Source organism: Alexandromys fortis, unplaced genomic scaffold (genome assembly GCF_014885135.2).
Source record: "Alexandromys fortis isolate MF-2015 unplaced genomic scaffold, M_Fortis_MF-2015_v1.1 scaffold_56, whole genome shotgun sequence".
NCBI lineage: Eukaryota > Metazoa > Chordata > Mammalia > Rodentia > Cricetidae > Alexandromys > Alexandromys fortis.
The window spans coordinates 10,241,773-10,263,827 of NW_026067935.1; the positions used below are offsets into that span (position 1 = coordinate 10,241,773).

General features: G+C 55.2%; 1 protein-coding gene across 1 annotated transcript; it reads right to left on the bottom strand.

Annotated features, from left to right (window-relative positions):
* Nucleotides 1–200: 200 nt before the first annotated feature.
* On the bottom strand, nt 201–18,416 carry Ephb3 (EPH receptor B3). Its single transcript, XM_050146608.1, has 16 exons — nt 18,194–18,416; nt 10,294–10,358; nt 8,536–9,208; nt 6,245–6,400; nt 5,020–5,370; nt 4,790–4,914; nt 4,454–4,613; nt 4,260–4,368; nt 3,988–4,040; nt 2,937–3,059; nt 2,604–2,851; nt 1,999–2,214; nt 1,748–1,897; nt 1,466–1,659; nt 1,204–1,359; nt 201–1,102 (listed from the first exon to the last, which is right to left on the bottom strand). The coding sequence occupies exons 1-16, from the start codon at nt 18,285–18,287 to the stop codon at nt 994–996; spliced, it is 2,982 nt and encodes a 993-aa protein (XP_050002565.1). The 5' UTR covers nt 18,288–18,416; the 3' UTR covers nt 201–993.
* Nucleotides 18,417–22,055: the final 3,639 nt, after the last annotated feature.

Genomic DNA, 22,055 nt, shown 5'->3' on the forward strand with positions numbered 1-22,055 from the left:
CTCAGTTGACGTGCCACTTCTGAGAAGTCTGTCGGACGCTCGACACAATGGGGCTGAACTATGAAAGAGAAATTAGGCCTGGCTAGGCCTCTGTAGTTTCCCACCGACTCCAGGAAGTTGCGGAGGTCTAGCAGCCAGGAATGATTAACACGAGGAATCGAGGAGTCCCACTTTGGGCGGAGGAAGGAGAACGGCAAGAGTCATCTTATTGCCTTTATTTCGCTGTCTGCCCAGGTGGCCCTACGACAGGGCACGGGACCAAGCTTGTACACACTCATGCTCTCTGTGCAGGCAAGCATGTGTACAACACACACATACATACCCCCCATACACACATACACACGCGCACACACACACATGTACACACACACACACACACACACATCTCTGGCTCTGTGAGTCAGTCTCTGGGAGGCAAGGGCTGCTCCTCAGCCCGCTCCTGCCTGCCCTTTTACGACAGCACCAAGGGCAGGGGTGGGGCAGGGCCTCAGCCCCCAACAAGTCCCTGTGCAAACTGGAGGTACCAGCTGGCTTCAGGATGGGGCGCCATATTTCCCCGTTTCCAGAGTCCCCTCCTCCACTTCCTGGGGGAGGGGATACTCTCTGCTTACCTGGTGGGGGCAGACCCCTGCCAGGGCTGGGGCCTGAGGAACCCAGGCTTACCCCCACCTGACCCTACCAGGATCTCCACTACTGAAGCACAGCCAAATCTGAGTTGTGGAGATTTCCCCACTGTAGAGCAGGAAGGCCTGGGCCCCGAGGCATCTGGTGAGGGGTCATCACCCCCTCTTCTAACCCATCTTCAATATGAAGAGGTTTGGGGCACACTTCCTGGGAGGGAGCACAGGCCTGGAGAAGTCACAGCAAGGGTCCTCCCCAAAACTTCCATCTTCTGGACCACAGCCAAAGGCCAGACAACCCAAAGTCTGGCGGGCTGGTCAGAATCCTCGTGCAGTCCTGGGGGTGGCAACCCCCCTCGGGTGGAGCTCAGTGTCAGACCTGCACAGGCAGGGTCTGGTTCATCTGCAGCCGCATGTCCTGGATGCTGCTAAGGATCTTCTTCTGGTGGCCTGCCAAAGTGACCCCAATCCTCAGCAGGTCTCTAGAGACAGAAATGCAGCCGTCAGTCCCTTCCCTTCTGCCTGCCACCCAGGGCTCAGCCGGAGCTCCTGCACAGTCCCTGCACCTCGGGGGTACACTTACTCTGCAGTCATCTGGGCCACCAGGTCAAAGGATGCGAACCCAGCACTGATGAAGCTCTCCTTATACCTCCCCATCTTGATGGCCTCCAGCCAGTCGCCCACTGTCGTGAAGGTCGTATAGTCCGGGACTGTGCGGTCTAGGAGGGGCTGGGACATGCTGTGGACAAAATAAAAAAAAGAAAAAAAAGAAGAGTGACCTGGTACATCCAGAGGGCTGGGGAGTAGGGTTCGGGTTGTCGGATTGTGGGAGTTAGGACACTGACCCAGATGGGGCACTGGCGATGACCTTGAGGCTGGCAGCATTGCGGATAAGCTTGTCTAATGTGTTGACGATCTGGGAGAACTTGGGCCTGAGGTTCCGGTCCCGCACCCAACAGTCCAGCATGAGCTGGTGCAGGGCAGTGGGGCAATCCATGGGGGGTGGCAACCGATAGTCTTGCTCTACAGCGTTGATGACCTGGATAAAGGTAGGGAATCTGACGTGAGCGCCCCTCCATACCCTGCCACCGCCCACCAAGCGACCACTCTTCCTCAGCTCTACTCACATCCTGGTTACTCATGTCCCAGTAGGGTCGCTCTCCATAGCTCATGACCTCCCACATGACAATTCCGTAGCTCCACACATCACTGGCAGAGGTGAACTTCCGATAGGCTATGGCCTCTGGGGCGGTCCAGCGGATAGGGATCTTCCCTCCCTGGCGATGGGAGAAAATGCCCATCACCTCGTGCCTCGAGGCTGACCCCCAGCCTGGCCAGCCCTCTCCTCCCACAAGTCCCTCCCAGGTGCTTCCTGTACCAGGGAGCTGGTGTAGGTTGGATCTGAGGGGTCATCCTCCAGGAAGCGGGAGAGGCCAAAGTCAGACACTTTGCAGACCAAATTGCTATTGACGAGGATGTTGCGGGCAGCGAGGTCACGGTGCACGTAGTTCATTTCGGACAAGTACTTCATGCCGGCAGCAATGCCCCGCAACATGCCCACCAGCTGAATGACTGTGAACTGCCCATCATTGAGCTGGAGGCAAGAGGCAGACTCAGCTGGGGCCTGCTGCCTCCCCACAGGCCCCTAGCTTGCTTGCCTGCTTTCTTTAAGCCCTCTGAGAACATGCTTTTCAGCAGTGTACAGATGTGTTAAACAGAGACAGTTGTCAGCTGCCCTACTCTGTGTCGTGCGGCTCATGTGCAGCATCCCTGCGGTCCCTGAGATTAGGGAAGGCAAGTATCTGCCGGATTGAGATTATACAGGCAGTTAAGAGAGGAGCTGGCATTTCAGCCAGCTATTTCCCCATACCATTCTACCTCCCAAGATGTGTGGACTTTGAACAGGGTCTCTGACTTGACGGTGGGCATAACTGGCCCGACCTAGCTGGCTCAGGAGAGAAGAGGATTGGAAGCGGCTCTTACCCGAAGGAAGGAGTCCAGGGCACAGTTCTCCATGAACTCAGTGAGGATCATAACTGGACGACTTTTGGTGACCACACCCTCTAGGCGGATTATATTGGGGTGGTCAAACTGACCCATGATGGAAGCTTCACTCAGGAAGTCCCGCCGCTGCCTCTCGGTGTAGCCCACCTTCAGCGTCTTGATGGCCACGAACACCTCCCGGCGGCCAGGGAGTTTCAGCCGGCCTCGGCACACTTCCCCAAACTCCCCTGCGGGGTGCAGGCACAGGTCACACAGTGTTTCTGGGGTCTTCCGGTGTCCCACCCATCCCTGTCTTGCTCCCAGGTTACTCACCAGCTCCTATCACCTCCTCGATCTTGACACAGGACACATCGATCTCCTTGGCAAACTCTCGGACGGCCTCATTGGGATCCTCGTAGGTGAAGGGGTCAATGTAAACTTTCATCCCAGGAGCAACTACGGGGGGGGGGGGGGGAGGCGGGCACAAGAGGGTGGACTTCAGGCCATAGGCAGGGAGTTTATAGGCAGGGACCAGCCCTGCTGGGCGCATTCTTGACGGCCTCCTTGCTGAGCCTGCCAGTTCCTCTGTACCAGGCAGGTATCCCGCCCCTCCCCCATGAGAATGCTGAGGAACCACATGAGCTAGACGCCCAGGATTCTTCTTGTTGTCTTCCTCCCTCATCGCTCATCATGCTTCTCGCTTCTCTCCAGTTCATCCTTCCCTTGGCTCCCTCCCACCGCCCAGCCTCGTCCAGGCCTTCAACACTATTGCAATAGCCTCCCGGCTGGGCTCTCTGCCCCTGCGCTTTTCCCACCCAGCTGCCCGGTGTCTTCCTGGAACAATACGTCCACTGTCTTCCTCCACAACTGACAGCCTTCCCAATTACCTGCGGTAGAGTCAAGTCCAAACTCTGCCTGCTGTGTAGGACCCTCCAAAGGGCTGGCCACCCTTCTCAGCCTGGCATTCTCACAGCTGTCAAACCAATCTTCTCACTACCCCCACAGCCGGGCACACAGCCGGGCACTCCACGCCCTTCACTTCCTTCCAGAGGCTCCTTGAGCCAGGAATGCCCTCCTCCCCCAACGTAAACCCTGTTCCTCCGGCCACTTCCTCTAGGAAGCCTTCCTTTTTGAACTCTTGGTGTCCTTTGCAACAGGAGTTAGCACCTAATTATTTCCTGTGTGCGGGCGGTACCTTGTTCCCACAGGACTTACAGCCTTTGGGACAGGGGTTACATCTTAGACTCTAGGGCTAGCAAGCTCAGGGGACCTGGAATGAGGGAGGGATCAAGAAATGGAACTCTACTAGAAGCAGCCAGTCAGAAGAAGGAAGGGAGTCTCTAAGCCTACGGGAGCTGGACACTGGTGACAGAGTGACACTCACTGTACTGCTGCAGCTTCTCTGTGTACTCTGCGTCAGGGCCATGGCGCTGCTTCCTGCAGGGGCAGAGTAGAGAAGGCAAGGGTTTGGTGTGGGAACCCATGGCTGGTGGTCGTATCCCGGGACTCTGGGTAGGGGCTGGAGTCTCTGGGAGCAGGGACGAGCACAGAAGACAGGGTGGGTTGGACTAGGCGAGGAAAGCCGGGGGCCCGGGATGGCTGCGGCTGTGAAGGGAGTCTGAGTCAGTCTGTGGGGCGGCCATGGCCTGCCAGTACCTGAGGCAGACGAGAGCGATGACCACGACAACCACCATGAAGACAAACCCGGCTACGGTGGAGCCCACAATAAGGGGGAGTTGCTCTTGAAGCTGCTGGGCACCTGAGCCTGGAGATGAAGGATGGGCGGTGAGTGAAGGCACGAGAAAGATGAGCTGGCGTAGGGGCTGGCATGCAGTGGCATAGGGGTGTACCTCTTTCACTCGTGGTCTCAAACTCAGCCGGGCGGCTATACTGTCCATAACCCGCCACTGTGCGAGCCCGGACCTGAACCACGTAGCGGGCATCAGGCTGCAGCCCATCCAGCTGTACGGAGTTCTTCTGGCTGGTCACGGTGGAGGCGATGCCTTTGCTCTGCAAAGCCACGAGAACGGAGGCATCTTCAGGTAGGTCTTAGAGCCGACTGACCCTCAACCATCATCAAGCTTGCCCGGTGCTTTGGTTCGGATCCCAAAGGTCCCTAATACTATCTGGGCGTAGTCTTGTCCCTGTTCTGCCCCAAGTCTCCTCCTGCCCCTTGTGATTCTTACCTTCTCAAAGTACTTCATTTCATAGTCCAAGATGACCCCGTTAGGCCGCTCTGGGGGTGCCCAGGACAGAGTCAAGCTGCTCCCCGAGCGGCTATGCAAGTGGAGTGTGGGTACTTCGGATGGGGCTGGCGAAGAGAAAGGAAGACTAAGGACTCCTGAGCCTGGGCATCCTTCCTAAAGAACCCTCAGCCTCTGTAGCTATGGTGAGAAGACCCAGGTCCCCGTCTCACCGGCCTGGTTGGTGGTGATATTCACAGCTGCATAGCGGGGTGGCAGAGGGCTTTTGCCTGAGACACCGTTGACTGCCTGCACCTCAAAAGTGTAGCGTGTGTGGGCCAGCAGGTGGCTAATGTGGACCCGGCGCTCCGTCAGGCCCAGCTGCCGAGGCACAAACTCCACGTTGTCGTCGCAGCGTGAGCAGGTTGCGGGCCCCCCAGCCCCCAAGCTTCCGTGGCACTTCTTGCAGATGACGTTATAAAGGAGGTCATCCCGTCCACCAAGGTCCCGGGGTTCGCTCCATTCAAGGATCAGTGAGGTCTCGTTCACATTGGAGATCACACCCTGGGGTGGAGATGGCACGGCTTTGGGGACATAAAAGGAGAAATAAGTTGGAGGCCTAGGACCACCTTCCTGCCCACTCTGCCTTGGACACTTAATCCTAAGCACAAAACCTTCCTGCACTTACTTCCTCACTGGGGAGACAGGATTCTTGTTTACCATACAAGACGTACAGCAGTGTTACCCCCGCCCCCAGAAGCCTATCTTGATTGTCCTCTCCCATCATTTTGAGGCTCAGCATTTAGCAAACTACGTGGTCATTATCTGTTTCCACAATGTGATGCTAAGGTCCTTAGTGATACCTTACTCTCTTTTATATCCACTGCACCTGGTACAATGTCTAGTGTACCAAAGGCGAAGATAGGGAGAGAGCAGGGACCAGCACACCCTTAGGTTGTAGGACCTCTTATGGCTACATCTGGGCCGGAAATGCAGCAGACAAAGGAGCAATGAGCTAGCAGGTCCCCAGCCAGCTCCTGACAACTGCTAGCAGGAATTAGTTAAAATGCAGGTAGCTGGGATAAGCTGGGTTCTCATTCAAGAGCAATTGCCTGCTAGGAGACGTCTCCTGCAAATCATCTAACCCCCAAAGTATCAGTTTTCCTATCTAGAAGGAAGGGCTATCTCAGTGCCTTCGGCTAAGCTTCAGCTTCCCTGTCTAGAAGGAAGGGCTATCTCACTGCCTTCGGCTAAGCTTCAGCTTCCCCATCTAGAAGAAGGGCTATCTCAGTGCCTTCGGCTAAGCTTCAGCTTCCCTGTCTAGAAGGAAGGGCTATCTCACTGCCTTCGGCTAAGCTTCAGCTTCCCCATCTAGAAGAAGGGGCTATCTCAGTGCCTTCAGCTCTCTGGCCGGCCCCAGAAGGAGAGGCCTGCAGAGGGGAAGAGGAGCTCACGCACTGGTGCAGGCGCTGTCGGCAGAGTCCGAGTCCGCACGGTAGAAGTTATTGTGGCAGGTGCAGATGCTGGCAGCTGGAGCGGTGGTTCGGCTATTTGGGGGACAGGGGAGGCAGGGTCCCTCTCCTTGCTTTGCCTTGTAACTCCCAGGGGGACAGGCTGCAAGAGAAAAGAGGACGGCACATATTATGTCCCTTCTCTGCAGACACTCCAACCTTCCCTCCTCTGAGAGAACCTGGCCATTCCCAGCCTATGTCTTAGCCCCTCCAACTCCCAGACCATAGGAGCAGTGCTTGTGTTGCCCAACTCCAGCTACAGCTGTAGAAGGCCCCTTTGCCTCAGAGAGACCCCCGTCAGCAGATCCCTCTTCATTCCTATCCCCCACCCCCCACCTGTGTGCCTTAGAGGACATCAGTCCATCACCTGGACAGTTTGATTCGTTGACACAGGGCAGGGAGAAGAGGAGGGGATAGGATGAGACCACGGGTGGGCCTCACACCCTGTACCCGCTTTCTCTAAGGACACTCCAAGAGAATAATTCTCGAGAAGCCTCAAGGATAGTGCCACTGTCAGAGGTAGGGCCCCCTCTGCAGACAGCTCCCGGCAAACCTCTGCTCCCACCCGCCAAGTAACAGGGCAGGGGTGAGGGCTGGGCAGGAGTAAGAAGAGGAGGAAAGAGGGGGCAAGAAAACAGAAAGAAGGCAGGGGTCACCTGGGGTTCAAAGTCTCAAAGCCCCCAGGGGACCTGTCCCAAGCGGCTCCTGAGCCCAGAGTCCTGAACACCCTTTCCCATTTCTTCTGCCAACCATATTCGTCCCTGTGGCACAGGCTCTGCGCATTCCCCATGCGTAGGGTGGCCATAGTATTTATTATTAAAAATCAGAATATTTACAGAGTGAAAGGGGCACTGGAATTGGAGACAGGATAACGGGCATGACTGGGGACTGTCCTGGCCACACCGAAGTGACTTGTCAATCCACCCGTGTGATGACCTCTGGGAGGGAGGGGTCACCAAGCTTTCTGAGGCCTAGAGCTGGGGCTGTGTTCTTCTTTAGGGTTTAATCTCCCCTCATGAAGGTGATATTCCATCCTAGCTCTTTGAACCAGTGGGGGAGGGGGCAGAGGCCAGGCCAGCCTGGTTGCTATGGGAACCAGCCTGCACTTCCTGCCAGGGACCTGCAGAGTGTTAGCCCTTCTTCAGGCTGTCAGGCTCATCACCCCCACCCGCTTACTACACTTGGGAAGAGTAAGTTTCCAGCAGGTTCCTAAAGAGAAGCAGAGGGGGGGCCGGTGAGGCAACCCCAAACCGGGGCCTCACAAGGCAGGCCAGGTTGATGGCCTGGCCCACTCACACAGGGGGCTATGATAAGAGCCATTCCCACTCTGGGAGGCACCATCACAAGTTCCACAGAGAAGTGGACAAGACCCTCACTCCTTGCCGGGACTTCAACTCTGGGTGGAGATTTAAAGCTGGCTCCGACATTCCCTAGCTGGGAGGCCGGCCCAGCAGAACCTCCCTGAGTCTCCATGTTCTTTGGCAAAATAGGGAGAGAACTGGAATCACTCTGCATGGTAGTGGTGAGGCTCAGGCGAGAACGGCTGGGAAGCCAGTAGATCAGGAAGTCTGATGAGACTCGGCTAGTCTCCAGCCCGCCCTGTGAACAGGGACTTGAACAATCCCTATCCTCCATTTGTCTGCACACTCCTGGGACCGGCGACTCCCAGCAGAGGGGGACACGAGCTCCTGGGGCAGGGACTCATTTGCTCATCCCCATTTACAGTCTTGGGAGACAATCTCTACTACTGCTCCATTTTGCAGGAGGAAGCCAAGGTTAGCATGGTCGGATAACTTGCACAGGCTCACAGAAGTGGTTAAAGTGAGGACTGGGGACAGGAGGGACTCAGCCTCTAACTACTTTGCCATACACACGGCCTCCAAGGAAACATGAACCCTCAGGACAAAGTGATACCCATAGCAGAGCCCCTCTAGAACTTTCGCCATGAAGTGGACACTGGGGACGGGACCAAGAGGGCATCCCTGCCAGCCTCGAAGGTCTGCCCTCATTCGAGGGGCTTACTTGTCAAGCATTCACAAGGTCTCTAGTTCACTTAAAGCCTCCATCTCTCTTGTTCCTAATCTCCCCTGCTTCAGCTCTCTGGCGCTGGGCACTGCAGGTAGAGAGACTCGTTCATGCCAGGCAAGTGCGCCGCCACAGAGTGCGCCCTCAACTTGGTTTTCCTCCTCTCTTCCTCGAGTCTACGTTTCTTTCCCTCCTTCCTCAGGCCCCACTTACCCCGGCACTGGGACTCCTTGGCAGCTGGCTCATGGCCAGTAGCGCAGGTGCAGGCGCCAACGGGCACCATCCACTCCCCGTCGCCATTGCAGTAGAGCTTGAGAGGCACTGACACCTCCACAGCGTTAGCGATGCAGGTGCCGGGGGCAATGACCAGCGAGGTGGGCTCTGCGCCCGTGAGGGTCTCGGGGAAAAGTGCGAAGCCGGCGGTGGTGGATGCACACTTTTTGTAGAAGGCACGCACAGAGATGAGTGACATGCAGGCACCTTGGTCCTGGAAGGCCAAGTAGAAGCCGGCCTTGGAGAGCGGCCCGAAGCTGCGCACCTTGGTGTTGACGCGCCCGGCATCGAGCCGGGAGAAGCTCTCATCCGGTGCGATGGTGTCCACTTTCACGTAGGGGTTCTCCATCCAGAAGGGAGAGGAGGCCGAAGCCACGTCGCTGTCAGCCTCATAGTAGAAAAGGTTGAAGGTTTCCTTGCAGGAGCCGGGGATGTTGGGGATGCTGTTGCAGTCCCGTACGGTGAACTTGAGCTCCACATAGACGCGCTGCACTTCCCGCCGCCAGATAAAACCCGTGCGAAGCCAGTTGTTCTGACTGGACTCACGTACGTTACACACCTGATACGTTCGGATAGGGTTCATGGCTTCATCGTAGCCACTTACTTCTTCCCACTGAGTGTGGACCAAGTGAAAAAGAGAATGAGCCATTTCCCTCGTGTCTGGGGCTGCTGCATTTACCTCATGGGGTGCTTCTGTGGCAGGTGGCTGAGCATACATACACAGGTTCAAAACCCAGCTTACTGGGTGACCATGTAAACCCAGCTTACTTGGTGCCTCAGTTTCTTGGTCCCAAACCAAGAGATGATTAACATACCCAAGGAATACAGAACTCAGGGAAGAGAGCACCCAGAACAGCACTGGGACCTTGGGAAGCCTGGGCTGAGTCCTAAGTGTGTGTGATCTTGGGGGTCTCGGTTTCGTCACCGAGTGGGGCTGACTGGAATTAAATGAGGTTGCGAGGAACTAAACAGCGCAACTTGGCTAATCTGGCCTGACAGAGAAAGCATTTGGTGAACACTGGCTGTCGACACTACGGACACATTTCATTGCCACGAAAATTCCACAAGAAATCCAAGGCTTATAGAAGAGGCCGACCAGCCCACATCACAGGTGGCCCGGTGACGGCAGAGCCTGGACTGTCAGCACACCTAGGGCCCCAGGGCTCAGCCTAGCCACGAAGGCCACCTGGGGACATTCATTCCAATAGCAGAGGGAGAGAGACTAGAATGGTAGGAATTTAATAGTCAAGAAATTGAGGCCCAGAAAAGTCAATCGCCCTGCTCGAGGCTCACAGTGTGGTAGAGAGCTGGGGCCCAGGCTTCCTGGTCCTTCCTTTCTTCCTTCCTTCCTCCCCCGCCCCAAAAGACAGGTTCTCACTATGTAGTTCTGGCTGTCCTGGAACTTCACTATGTAGACCATGCTGTCCTAGAACTCACAGAGATCCTCCTGCCTCTGTGACGAAAGGCACGTGCCACTATGCTCAGCTTTGCCTCCTGGGTGGGAGGGGGATGGTCTGGATGGATGGACTTGGAAGTGCCACCAGGTCAGGGTAACAGGACAAAGATGGAACAACAGACAGAAGAATGAGAGACGCGAACATTCCAGGAGGTGAGGCCAGAGGCAGCCCATCTCCGGACCTTGGAGGGAGAAGGTGTGACATCAACCAATAGTCAGTAGAGAAGATGGGGACATCTTACCCCACTTTCTGGATGAGATGTCCATGCCAGTTCAGATGTCACCCATTTCGTGTCCATGAGGGTCTCTGGGGGGACATCAGGAGGAAACGTTGGGTCAGCCGACCTCAGAATGAGGAAGTCACCCACAGAAGGCAGTAAGAAAACAGTTCCCAGCAGGCACAACCTCTCCCAAATCTCCAAAGAGCCCTTCCTTTCCCCAGAGGTGACCCTGAAGTCATCCCCAGAGGTGTCATAATTCCAAAGGTGTCAGTCAGTCTAGCTGGCTGGGGGTAGAGGCCTGCCTCTGACCCCAGGCCTGGGTAACTAAGCTGGAGCATAGGCTGGCTCACACACCTCAGGCTCTGCTAATCTCCACACAAAGGGGCCAGCAGGGCCTTTATCCTGGAACAAAGGGCTGTGGGCTTCAGACCCTGCAGTCCCGGCCTCCCCTGACTCCATTCCCAGCACAAAGGCCCAGCCTCACACACTGCCCTGGGGAGGGAAGGGAAGAGCTGCAGCAGGCCGGGGCCTGCTCCCAGCCTCCCACTCAGCCACCTGTGGGGGCTGAAGCGCGGATGCTCTCTGAGGAAAAAGGGGCCACTGATGCCCAGGACTTGGTTCAAAACTTCATGAGAACCATGGAGAAACCGCTGCTCACAGTCCTCTACAGGAGACTGAAGCCTAAATAGAGTTGGTGTAGTCTGGTAAAGCTATTAGGACTGGAGCAAGGCGCTGACCGGAGCTCAAGTGAGCAAGTGCAGGTCCAGCTGACTCAGTAGCCAGTCCTTCTGAAGGGACCAGAGATCGGGTGGGGAGGCACATGCTTGTAATCCTAGCACCATTGGGTTGATGCTGAGAGGGTGGGGGTTCAGCTTAGTCTAGGGTACACACCGAAACTGTCTTAAAAACAAATAAACAAACAAAGCTTAGAAACTGCATCCCAACCAAACTTTTGCCTCCAGGAAACCTTTCTTGGATTTCCAAGTCAGGTGAGTTGCCTTCCTCCCTGTCTCCGGGCTAGCCCCCCTCTGTTCCGAAGTTGGTGTTTCCAGTCAGGTCCGTTAGCTCAGTCAGGGGAGGGGAATGTTCCACACACAAATTTGCACCCCCAAAGCCCAGCAGTTCTGAGCTTTGGCTAGACAATTGAAGACAGCGTGACTCCAAGATCAGACCTAGCACGATACCGGGAAAGGAAAGGACTCCCAACTTCTTCCCTGTAGCCCGAGAGTCAAGACAGCCTCAACTTTGAGTTTGATGGGCAGGGCTGCCCCACAACTTCGAGAGCCTGTCATGTCACATCTTGGTGGGGTAGCCGAGGGTCCCTAGAAGATCTGAACCCCACATGTTCCTGCAGAACCTGGCAGAGAAGCCAGTGGATGGGTAGCGCAGGGGTAGAGTGTAGCAGGCATGCACTGCGGGAAGCCAGGCGCTAGAGCTACACAGCTGGTGGTCCTTTCAGGGCCGGCCACATGGAACGTTGTCCTAGCTTTCTGTGGCAGACAGACGAACAGACACACATCTGGCAGGCGGTCCTTCAGGGAAGCAGAGTTGGGCAAAAGCAGGGGCCCAGAGATAGGAAGGCAGAGCAGGAGCTTAGAGAAGATGGGCCAAGCAGGAGGGACTCTGGCAGGCTGGGACCAGACAGCAGGGATGCTGGGCAGCGGACTACAACAGACAGTAAGATGAAGAGACAAGGAGGCCCAAAGAGATATCGACAGAGATGGAGAGTGCCAGTGCCAAGTGGCCTCTTCCCCAGCCGGCAGCCTGGAATAGTCCTGTCTCTGGGAACAGCCGATCCGCGGAGAGCCAAGCACACCCCCTCCCCCAGCCAACCAGCCGGCCAGTCCGCCTGCTTGTCTGCCCGCCGCCGCCCGCCCGCTGCCCGCCCGCCGGAGCAGGCAAGGGCTCCCACTGCTCCCGCGCGCTGCCTCCCACCTCCCTCTCCCTCACTTCCTTCTGCTCAGCCTGTGCCAAACCCATCTGGAACTGTTTAAACCCAAATATTCAGTCCCCTCCCCCTCCAGCCAGATTCCTCCACAGTTTAAAACAAGCCCTGCGCTGGCTCCGGGAGGAGGGGAGGGGGAGGAGAGAGGGGAGGGTAGGAGGCGGGCGCAGGAGGAGGGAGAGAGGGAGGCTCTTCATTTCTGTTTAATTTCTGGAGAGGGAGGGAGGGGATCAGCCTTTGGCCATCGCTCAATCTCGGCACATTTTTCCCATTAATGAGGAGAGGACTTGGGTTTCCAGGCCTGTGTGCCTGAGGAAGGGCCCGGGCTCCGGTCACTCGGGTGGGGAGGGGGCGGGCCGCTCTGGTTTCCCCACTTCTTTGGGGAGAGGAGGGGCCTGTTTCTTGTAGTCTGCCCCAAGCACGGGAGGGAGGTCTAGGGCAGACAGAGTATCAGTACCCAGGGCTGGCTGAAGATTATAGCACCCATCTGCCCATGGTACCGGAAGGGAGATCTTTTCTCTGCCGTGAAGACACAGCACAGGGGCTAAGAACAAAAGAGCAACGTGAGCAAACCTCCAAATATTCCTAGCTGCTGCTTACACACCGGGCCCACCCCCACCAGGTGGCTGTGGAAGGAGATAAGAAAGGGGGGCCACCCCAAGACCCCGAAAAGTCACTGGGAGGCTGGTGATCTAGAACGGGGGCTTCGATGCAACACCCTTTCCGTTTTCCACAGGGCCACAGCCATAGCAAGGAGCTGTGACAGCGACGCTGTGGCTCTCACCTGTAGACAAACACAATTGCCCAGGCAGGACCCAGTTCTCAGCGGTTGGGCTTGTTTCCCACTACCGAGACCGAAGAAGGGCAAGTCAACACATATGGTGGACAAATACACACAGAGCCATAGCCACCAGCGAACACGCACACGGCCCCCCACACAGCTAGTCCGTCTTTTTCAGACACAGATGCACATGGCACAAATGGATTAGCCTCCTTAGCCAGTCCCAGGCAGCGAATCTGCCTTCCACACAGAACCAGCTAGCTCTAGGCAGACTCTCGGCCACACAGCCTTCCTAAGGACAGGCACACCCAATCCAACAGGACACCGTCCTCACACATAACTGCACAGCTACAAGTCCTGCATATAAAGATTTCCCTTCTTAGACCATAACCCTCTCTTACACAGTCACATGGAAACATACTACAGCCCCATGAAGGCACATGAAGATGCAATATAGGAATCAACCATTAGCCTGGAGGTGCTGGCGCACACTCTTGATCCCAGCACTCAAGGCAGAGGCAGGAAGATCCCTAAGAGTTGGTAGCAGAGGGAATTCCAGGAGTCAGGGCTATGCAGAGAAATCCTGCCCCCCTCCCCTAAAAAAAAGCACCACTCTCACTAAAGTAAGTGTGACAACTTGGAGGGTCTACATGCAGCAGACACACACTGAGCACGCGTGTCTGCTGTTTCTCTTTGGGGTATCTGTAGTAGAGCAAAGGAAGAGTTGGGAGAAGGTGCTCTCGTCCTGCCTCTCACAAAAGCAGGGCAACCCCGGTTCAGCTTCCTGTTGTCCTCGAAGAGGCAGGAGCTGTCAGGCAGGTCACAAGGCTGGGGGTGGGGCAGGGGCATTGAGATGATTCTGGGCGTGGCTGGGTGCGGCCTCCCCAGGTATAGCCCCTGCCTAAGCAGCCAGCCACTTCCCTGGCAGCAAAAATGGCAGTGTGTGGAGGAGTCCTAAGCCTTCAGGAGGGAAGCGCCATTCAGCAGTTTGACTCAGGAGCTGGCGTACTTAAGTTGGAAAGTTGCCCCGATGGGGGCATTGTGGATGCCCAGGCTTGTCTCTGAGGGTCTCATTTGACCACACCAGTGCAAGAACGCAAGCTGAGAGCCTTGCTGTCTGCCCTGGTGAAGGGTCAGGCCCACTCAACTTTATTGCATTACCAGACCCCACAGCACCTCCTGGTTCCAAGTCACTCAGAATATTCCACCTTGGAGCAGAAGAGCCACCGAGGACCCAAGAAACAAAAAAAACAGAGACAGAACTAAGAAGCCTTTGGCCTAAACCCAAACTGACTCTGAGGTAGTAGGAAAGCAGGGGGTAGGGTGGGCAGAGGAGGACAGGGTCTGGGCAGAAAGGGGTGCCCTGAAGTCTGTGATAGGTCAGAGAAAACGTACCCTGCTGTCCTCATCCTAACAGTCCCTACCTTGTTCCCAAGCAGGGGATCAAGGCTCCCCATTTCTTATTCCAGTCATGTGTCTGTCAGTTTGTGTGTGTGCATGTACCAGCTGGGAAGGCCTGAGCCGGCAAGGGTTTGGGGGACCCTGCTCTAGGATCTGAGGGGTGTGTGTGTGCACATAAGCAGGTAGTTGTAATGGAGGTTTTTGTTGTTACTTCTTTTTGGTTTGTTTTGAGTTGCCTGGCCCCCCCAGGGCCACTTTCACATCCTTGGTCCCCACATCAGGGATGGTGGGGAGGGGACCGTCTCCGAACAGAGAACACATTTTGTTTTTCACTCTTCCCCTCAGATCATGGGGATTTATAATTAAATAAACCTGAGAAGGAGAAGAGGGAGAAACACAGGGCAGGGAGCCCAAGGGCCTCAATGTTCCCACCCTGGCCGGCTCTGCCAGTCAGCCTGGACCGTAGACAGCTGGCCCTGGCAGGAGGCCTCCATCTCTCCTTGGGATTGCTGGTCCAGTGGTCTAACCAGGAGTTGAGGCGGAAGGCCATGGGAGACTTGGCCTTAGGATAGCCCTTGGGCCAAGGGGCCACTCCCACCCCATCAGGTACCCAGCTGCCACCTCTCCCCCTGCCCAAGCCTGACAAACCAGTTTGACTCAGCACAACAGGCAGGCCTACAATTTTCAAACTATGCAGGCCTGGTGATTCAGCCTCTTCTGCTGTTTGATTAGTGGAAGGCTAGTGGCGAGGCCTTGCCCACAACAACCCAGGCTTCAGCTCTCAGCTGCTAGGGCCGAGAGCAGGGCAATGAGAAACAAATTGGCTCTCCTAGATGCCTGCTGCTGTCTCTCCTCAGATCTGAAGCTCTGGTGACAAATAAGAACAGGGGTGGGGGCTGCAGGGGGCGGTGGTTGGAGGAATCCCAGAGACAAGAGAAAGAAGTGGTAAAGCAATCCACCATAATCCGGGGCTGTGACCCCTGGCAGTTCCCACATTCTCAGGGTCACACCGGCTAACCTCAGAGGACAGACGCTTGCTGCTGTTTCTCCCCCAGGGCCAGCTCCTCTGCAGTGAGGACTTAACTAGCATGGCTAAGTGGGATGTCCCCACCCCACCTCTTACAAGCCGGAGCTCTTTCTCTTTTCACAGAAAGGCTGACTCCCAGCTGGGCCTTTCTCAGATACATACAACTGACCTGTGGCTCAGACCAGTCCTCCTCTCAGGCCCCGTTCTCAGCTTGTGTCACCCACGGAACACCCCTTGCCCACTTATTCATGGTCTTGACTGGTAGAATGATCTGGGCTACGAAGAACCAGAGAAAAATGCTTAAAGGAAAAGTGAGCGATGAAGTGGCCTCACAGTTCCCAGGGCAGTTTCTGTGTGTGTGTGTTTGCGCCTGCGCTGTGGGGCAGTCGAAGTGTAAAGGGGGGAGTGGCAATTTTTCAGCCAGAAAGGACTAGTAACATCCTGATTCCACCCGAATGGAAAAATAAGATGAGATCCTGGAATCTTGGTAAACTCCAAGTGTGCAGAGACCAAATAGGAACCTGGCGTCAGGCAGCACCCAATTTGTGGGTACACCATGGGCAGCACCCGGAGTCTCACGCAATGACACTGTTGCAGAGAGCCGGAATACAAGGGCAAACCACCTGACAAGTTTGGGAGCTGGTGATGGGTCATCAGAGGCCACACTGGACACAGTCTCCAGGACCTGAAGTCCACCCATCACTTACTCCAAGCCCCAGAAGACAGCTGCTATCTGGTCAGGGGTCTGGTCTCTTTATCTCTTTCCTCCTATGCCTCAGCTTTCCAGTCCAGCTTTTTCCTCCCCATTTCTTCCTTTCAGCCCCTCCAGCAGGAGAGGGACACTTCTCACAGCTCCCCTAAGAGCCACCCTGGGGTAATAATAGTAATAGCAACAGCTAGTCCTTGAATAGCAACAACTGAGCTAAGTCCTGTCCACACACTAACAATTCAGTCTGGTTGGTACAGTTCCCATGTGAGAGCAGGAACCGGAAGCAGGTAGATGTAAGGGTGGGCTCTACTCAACACCTATGTCTCTTCTCTCTTCACAAAAATGAAGGCAATGATGAAAGCCACACTTGTAGGCCCCGCCACTTTCCAGGGACACCCTCACTGGCCTAGCGTCCCTCAGCCTGGCACTTGCTCTGACTCCTTTTCACAGCTGCTCATAAGGGCCTCTCAGTCACTCCTTGGCCCAGAAGACTTGGAGACCAGCTACTGGCTAGGGCCTGCAATGGGTCTGAGGATGTGAGGGAAGAACAGGAGGAAGGGAAGGGCCTCCTCAGGTAGCCTTGCTCATCTTCCCCAAGCCACACTTTCCCACACACTCCACTCTGCACCTTTACCTACCACACTCCACAAAAGGGGCCATAGGACAGGTGACACACAGCTCTGCTAAGTGTATGTCCCAGAGTGCATGTGCCCCGTGTTGCCTCTCCTGAGCTAAGACAGTCACAGACCTGGGAACTCCATAGGCTCCCTGGCTCACACCCTTAAGGCAATCAACAACAAAGCCCCACACTGGCTTCTCACGCCTGAGATCCTATCACACACATGTGGGTGAGTGTCTAAGTGTGGGTGCAACCTCGGTGGTGTCTCTGTCTAAATTTGCATGTGTCTACCCAGGTGAATAAATCTGTCAGCACAGTGGGCTCCAAAATAATGGAGACAATTTCCCCACTGGAGGAAATTCCAAAGCAACCAAAACCTCTAAGAACTGTTTTAGCGATTTTTAAATTCCAGTCTTTAAGTTTACACTGTGAATTTAAGGACGGAACCAAATTTCATAGGGTTCATGTTTTTGTTCCTCAACTAAAAGTGTCGAGATCTGTTCAAGACACCAAACCTTAAGTACTGCCTATATACCAGTTTTCCCTCAAATTCCGTGCTGCTCCCCCACTCCACAATAAGGGAAGCTTTCACTCCTCTCTGAAAGGGTTTACAATTTTTTTTAACACCGGGGAACTGTATGTGACTCTAGCCTGTGTTAGTGACCTGTGCCGGTGTTCCCTATGGGTTCATGTCAAGTGGCGTAAGTGTGAGCTCTCTTGTCTGGGCCAGTAACACTCGGGCTGTTTGTTTGTTCAAGTTCAGTCTTTTCTCAGCAGCAGCAGCACTCTTAGGTTTCACAGAACTCACAGACAAGGCTGACCTTTTCCCGCCGCGGATGACTACTAGCCACTCAGCTCGGGAGCTACCCGGGCAAACCCTCATTTATGAGGTTCAATGGAAGCCCAAGCCCACAGAGGGTCTTGCTAGAAGTGGGGGTGGGGTGGGTCCGAGAATGTGTACAACAGACACACACCTCATGTGTATCTGGCACTTGAGAAACCATAAACAATGACAGGCCCCTCGCCTCTCCACCCCCGCAGCCATCCCCTGACAAAGCCGGGTGCACACACGCTCACAGTTAACTCCAACGGGTTCCCAACCAGCGCAGCCCCCCAACCCGGGGAGTCTCGCTTCACCCCGCCCAAGCGTCCAGTCCCGCAGCCCCTGCCTTGTCTGCTGGGTCGCCCACATTTCCTCGCCTTCCGAGGTGCGAAACCCCGAGGGTCTCGTTTCTCTGCTGAGAGTGTAGGCTATTCCCACAAAAACTCACGGCCGAACTGCGTCTTTTGGGAGATGGTGCTGAGTCCAGCTGCCAGCAGTTCCTCCAAGCAAGGCTGCGGCGCCCGCAAGAGCCCAGAGCCTCCTTGGACGTGTGCTCAGCCCGTGGCCCCACACGGCGGGGCTCCCTAATAGCGCGCAGGACCCCGACGCCGCTCACCTTCCAGCGCCCAGCAGCCGGCGGACAGCAGCAGCGGCAGCAGCAGCCGAGCGAGCAGCGGCAGAAGCCCCGGCGGCGGGCGGGCTCGGGCCATAGCCCGGAGCGCTCGGGGGGCCGAGCGGGGCCGCGCCGGCGGGGCCGAGGGCGCCCGAGAAGAAGGCTCGCGTACGGTCCAAGAGATCCCGGCAGGGAGGGGGCGCAAAGCAGACGGGCGGCTCCGTAACCGAGGTGTCGCCCAACCCCGCGCTCCGGGGAGATGCCGGCAGGTCGGTCCCGCGGGAATCTGGACAGACCGGTCCAGGAGGATCCGGGGTGCTGCGTGACTCGACGCTGGAGGACTCGGGAGGCAGAGGGCGCAGGTGGTCGCGGCTCTCGGGGTACAGTCCACGGCGGGCCGAGCTCGGATCCCGGGCTCCGGGTGTGTGCGCCGTCCGAGGTAGGAGCCGGGATCTAGCTGCGCCGCTCACGTACTCACTTCTACTGGTCCTCGCGTTGGAGCGGCCGCTCTGGGCGAGAGGGGCGGGCCCATTGTCCTGCCTGTCAACACTCCGACCACGCCCCCAGAGGCCGGCCGCCCACTCACAGACCGCCCAGCCAGCTGGTTCTGCAGGGAGAGCACTGCGCTGGAGTTCAGTTGGCCGCTCCTCCACCGAGCCCACCCTCGGTGTCTTGGGGCTTGGAGCAGGAGGAGCTAAGGAAAAGATGAATTAGATTGGGCGGAGCCACACTGTCCATCAGCCGGATAATCCCACCCCTTTCGCCCATTGGCGATTAGTAACCAGCGTGAGTCCTAGAAGGTGATAACTAGATAGAACGAGCTGGGGGCGCCCTCCTGTGGCTAGCAGACCCCTGGGTCTCTGTCTAGCTTTTTTTTTTTTTCTCCCATGCACGTCCAGACCCAGCATAGGCCTTAGCAAGTGGGAAAAGGGCTGGTTGTGGAGTTTACCCACACTGTCAGAGACTGCTCCCAGGGCTTCTCAAGGGTTATTTATTCGTTCTTTTAGATGTGATCATTTGCTTAATAAATACTTTTGAGCACTCCCAACCCCCCAATGTATCAAAGACCGGCTAGGGCAGAGAAGCCCGTGTTATCCTGAGCTATGTGAGCTGTGGAGGCACGTTTAAAGCTCACAGCCAGGGGTAACAAGCATTCCTGCAGAGAAAGAACCTAGATTTTTGAAGCACACATGAGGATCATTGCTAACGGCATCTGAGTGACAATATGAAAGATGAGTAATGCGCATATTTCCAGTGTGATAAGACCTAGAATCGAAGAATCTGAAAATTCAGAATAGCTTGGGTGTAGAGTCAGAGATGAGAGAGGCAGAAAGAGGCTGAAAAGTAGGGGTGTTGGTGCTATAGAATGAGTCCCCATATATGTATACATTCTATAGTCCCCATATGTGTATACATTCTATAGTCCCCATATACATACATGCAAGTCATTCTATAGTCCCCATATGTGTATACATTCTATAGTCCCCATATACATACATGCAAGTCATTCTATAGTCCCCGTATATGTATACATTCTATAGTCCCCATATAATATATGTATACTCATTCTATAGTCCCCATAGATGTATACATTCTATAGCCTTCTTCAGAGATAGTTTGAAACAGGGGGCATTGCCCTATCATATTGGCATGTCTGACCTGGGGAGGATGAACAGGCAGAAGCAAGACAGAATCCTGGGAGCTAGTGAAGGGACCCTGCAGTAGTCAGGATGGTGGCTTAGACGAGGGTGATAGCTCTGAGGAGGAGCCAACAAGGACCAGTTTGAAGTGTATTTAGGGGAAAGAGTTTGCCAGAATCTGTGACTATGTGGGTGAGAGGGGTGCTGTCCTCAGAAACATCAAAGGGAACCTCCAGGTTCTGGCAATGGATTTCCGCCGGCTCATTTCTTAGAACATTTACAAGGTGCAATAAACACCCTAAACAATAGCCTGCACTTATTCAAGGTAGGGGCTATTATAGCCTCCTTTTAAGACAAAACTGAAGAAAGAAAAAAGACAGAGACAAACTCATGTGTACAAAGATTTGGCAGCTTGCCCCAAGTCATCCAGCTAAAAAGAAGGAGGAGCTCAGGACTACATAGCTACAGACCCCCACTTCATGTCACCAAAGAACTAAGGAACATCAATGTGTGTTCAAAACAGAACCTTGAGTTATCCCTCCCCACCTCCGACATTAGGGTCAGAGTTTCTGCAGCATGGTTCTGATGTGTACCAAATTCTGAAGGCTTCACCACCACGCATTCTCTCACTGTCTGAAGTGGGTAAGGGACATGGATCGCCCCATGGTCCCCCAGAGCCTTCCTTACCTACCTTCTGGTTTCTGGGCCAAAGATGGCCTGAGAAGCACAGTGGATAGACTTGTTCCCTTGCCCATAAACCACCCCAAGACTCCAGTTCAGGAAATCCCGCCCCCCCCCCAGGGTGGGTGAGGTCATGAATCCAGAGCCTGAAGCTATCACTCTGAAAGAGCTTGTCTGTCTCCCTGGGTAGGGTCTGAGCTTTGTCTGTCTCCCTGGGCAGCATAGAGCTTGGAGGAGGGAGGCCTATTCCATTCTTAAGTTCTAAAGGCTTCTAGAAACCTCTAGCAAAGCTCTAGTCCGCAGAAGGGATGCTAGAAACCATCTTATTTAACTCTCAATTGTGGGGTTGGAGATTCCGAGGTAGAGAGAGAGGGGGGATGGCTTGCCCTATAGCCCTCTCCATCCTGGAAAGCTGGTTGGTGTTGACCAGGGGGAATTTTCAGCAGGTGGCCTAGGGGCAACATATCCCAATTAAAGACTCGCTTATTGAAAGACAGAGTAGTGAGGTTGGCACTCCTGTTTACTCAACATCTGTGCCAGGCTAGGCCTCGCCCTGGACAAACAGCCCACCAGGCGGCAGGCACCAAGCTCCTTTGTTCTTGGGTCTGATAGCAGAGGCAGTGGTGGCAGGTAACGGGGGCCTGTCCTCGCCGGATGTTGGCAGCATGGTTCCCACGGGAACGCTTCCTGACCAGACTGGACAGCACCAAAGTTCTGGCTATGACAGCCTGGGGAGAAAGGGGATGAGCGGGCAACAAAGGGTAAAGGAGATGGGGGCAGGTGGACCCACTGGAACCGAAAGCCAACTACATAGAAGGCCCAAACTCTCTCGTCTTTCCAAGCTGAGATGCCAAGGAAGCCAAGGAACAGGCTCTTGGGCTGGAAACAGTTAGGCCACAGTAAAAACATTTCTCTGCCCACATTGTTGTTGGCCTGTTTGATTTTAGGAGAAAGCTTGATGCTCAGAAGAACCCGAATTCAAACTGGCAAGCCCATACATTCAGCAGCTGTGGGGTCTGTAAGTAGATGGTGAACTGTCTGAATCCAAGTATCTGTGTCCAGCTCCCAAATCATCTCTGCAAACCTGTCGGTTCCAGGTTTCTTTAAAGGAGAAAAAGCTGTGCGCCTGATGAGCTAGCGCACATGTAAGGACAAAACAGAGAAAGAGAACTTGTCTCAGGAAGCAGTGGCGGAACTGGTCTGATAAAGGCTTTAGAGACTTTCTGTTGTAGACCAGGGAGGAGGCAAGAAGACCAGAGGAGACAGTAGTGGCCGGGGTTGTGCATAGTGGCCGGGGTTGTGCCATAGTGGTCCAAACCATAAGGAAGATGGAGCCTCCTTTAGAGAGAAGGAAAAGAAAAGACTTGGAGATGAGGGGGCCAAGTACAGGAAGAGAAGTGGAGATGATATCGTGATGGGGGCAGGGACTGAGGGGTTTGTTGGGTATGTACTAGCTGGACTTGGGCAGCCGGTCAGACATCCATCTGGGCACACCTCCATTCCCACCTCTTCTGCTGACCTCTGTCTGCTCCGAGCAGCCAGCT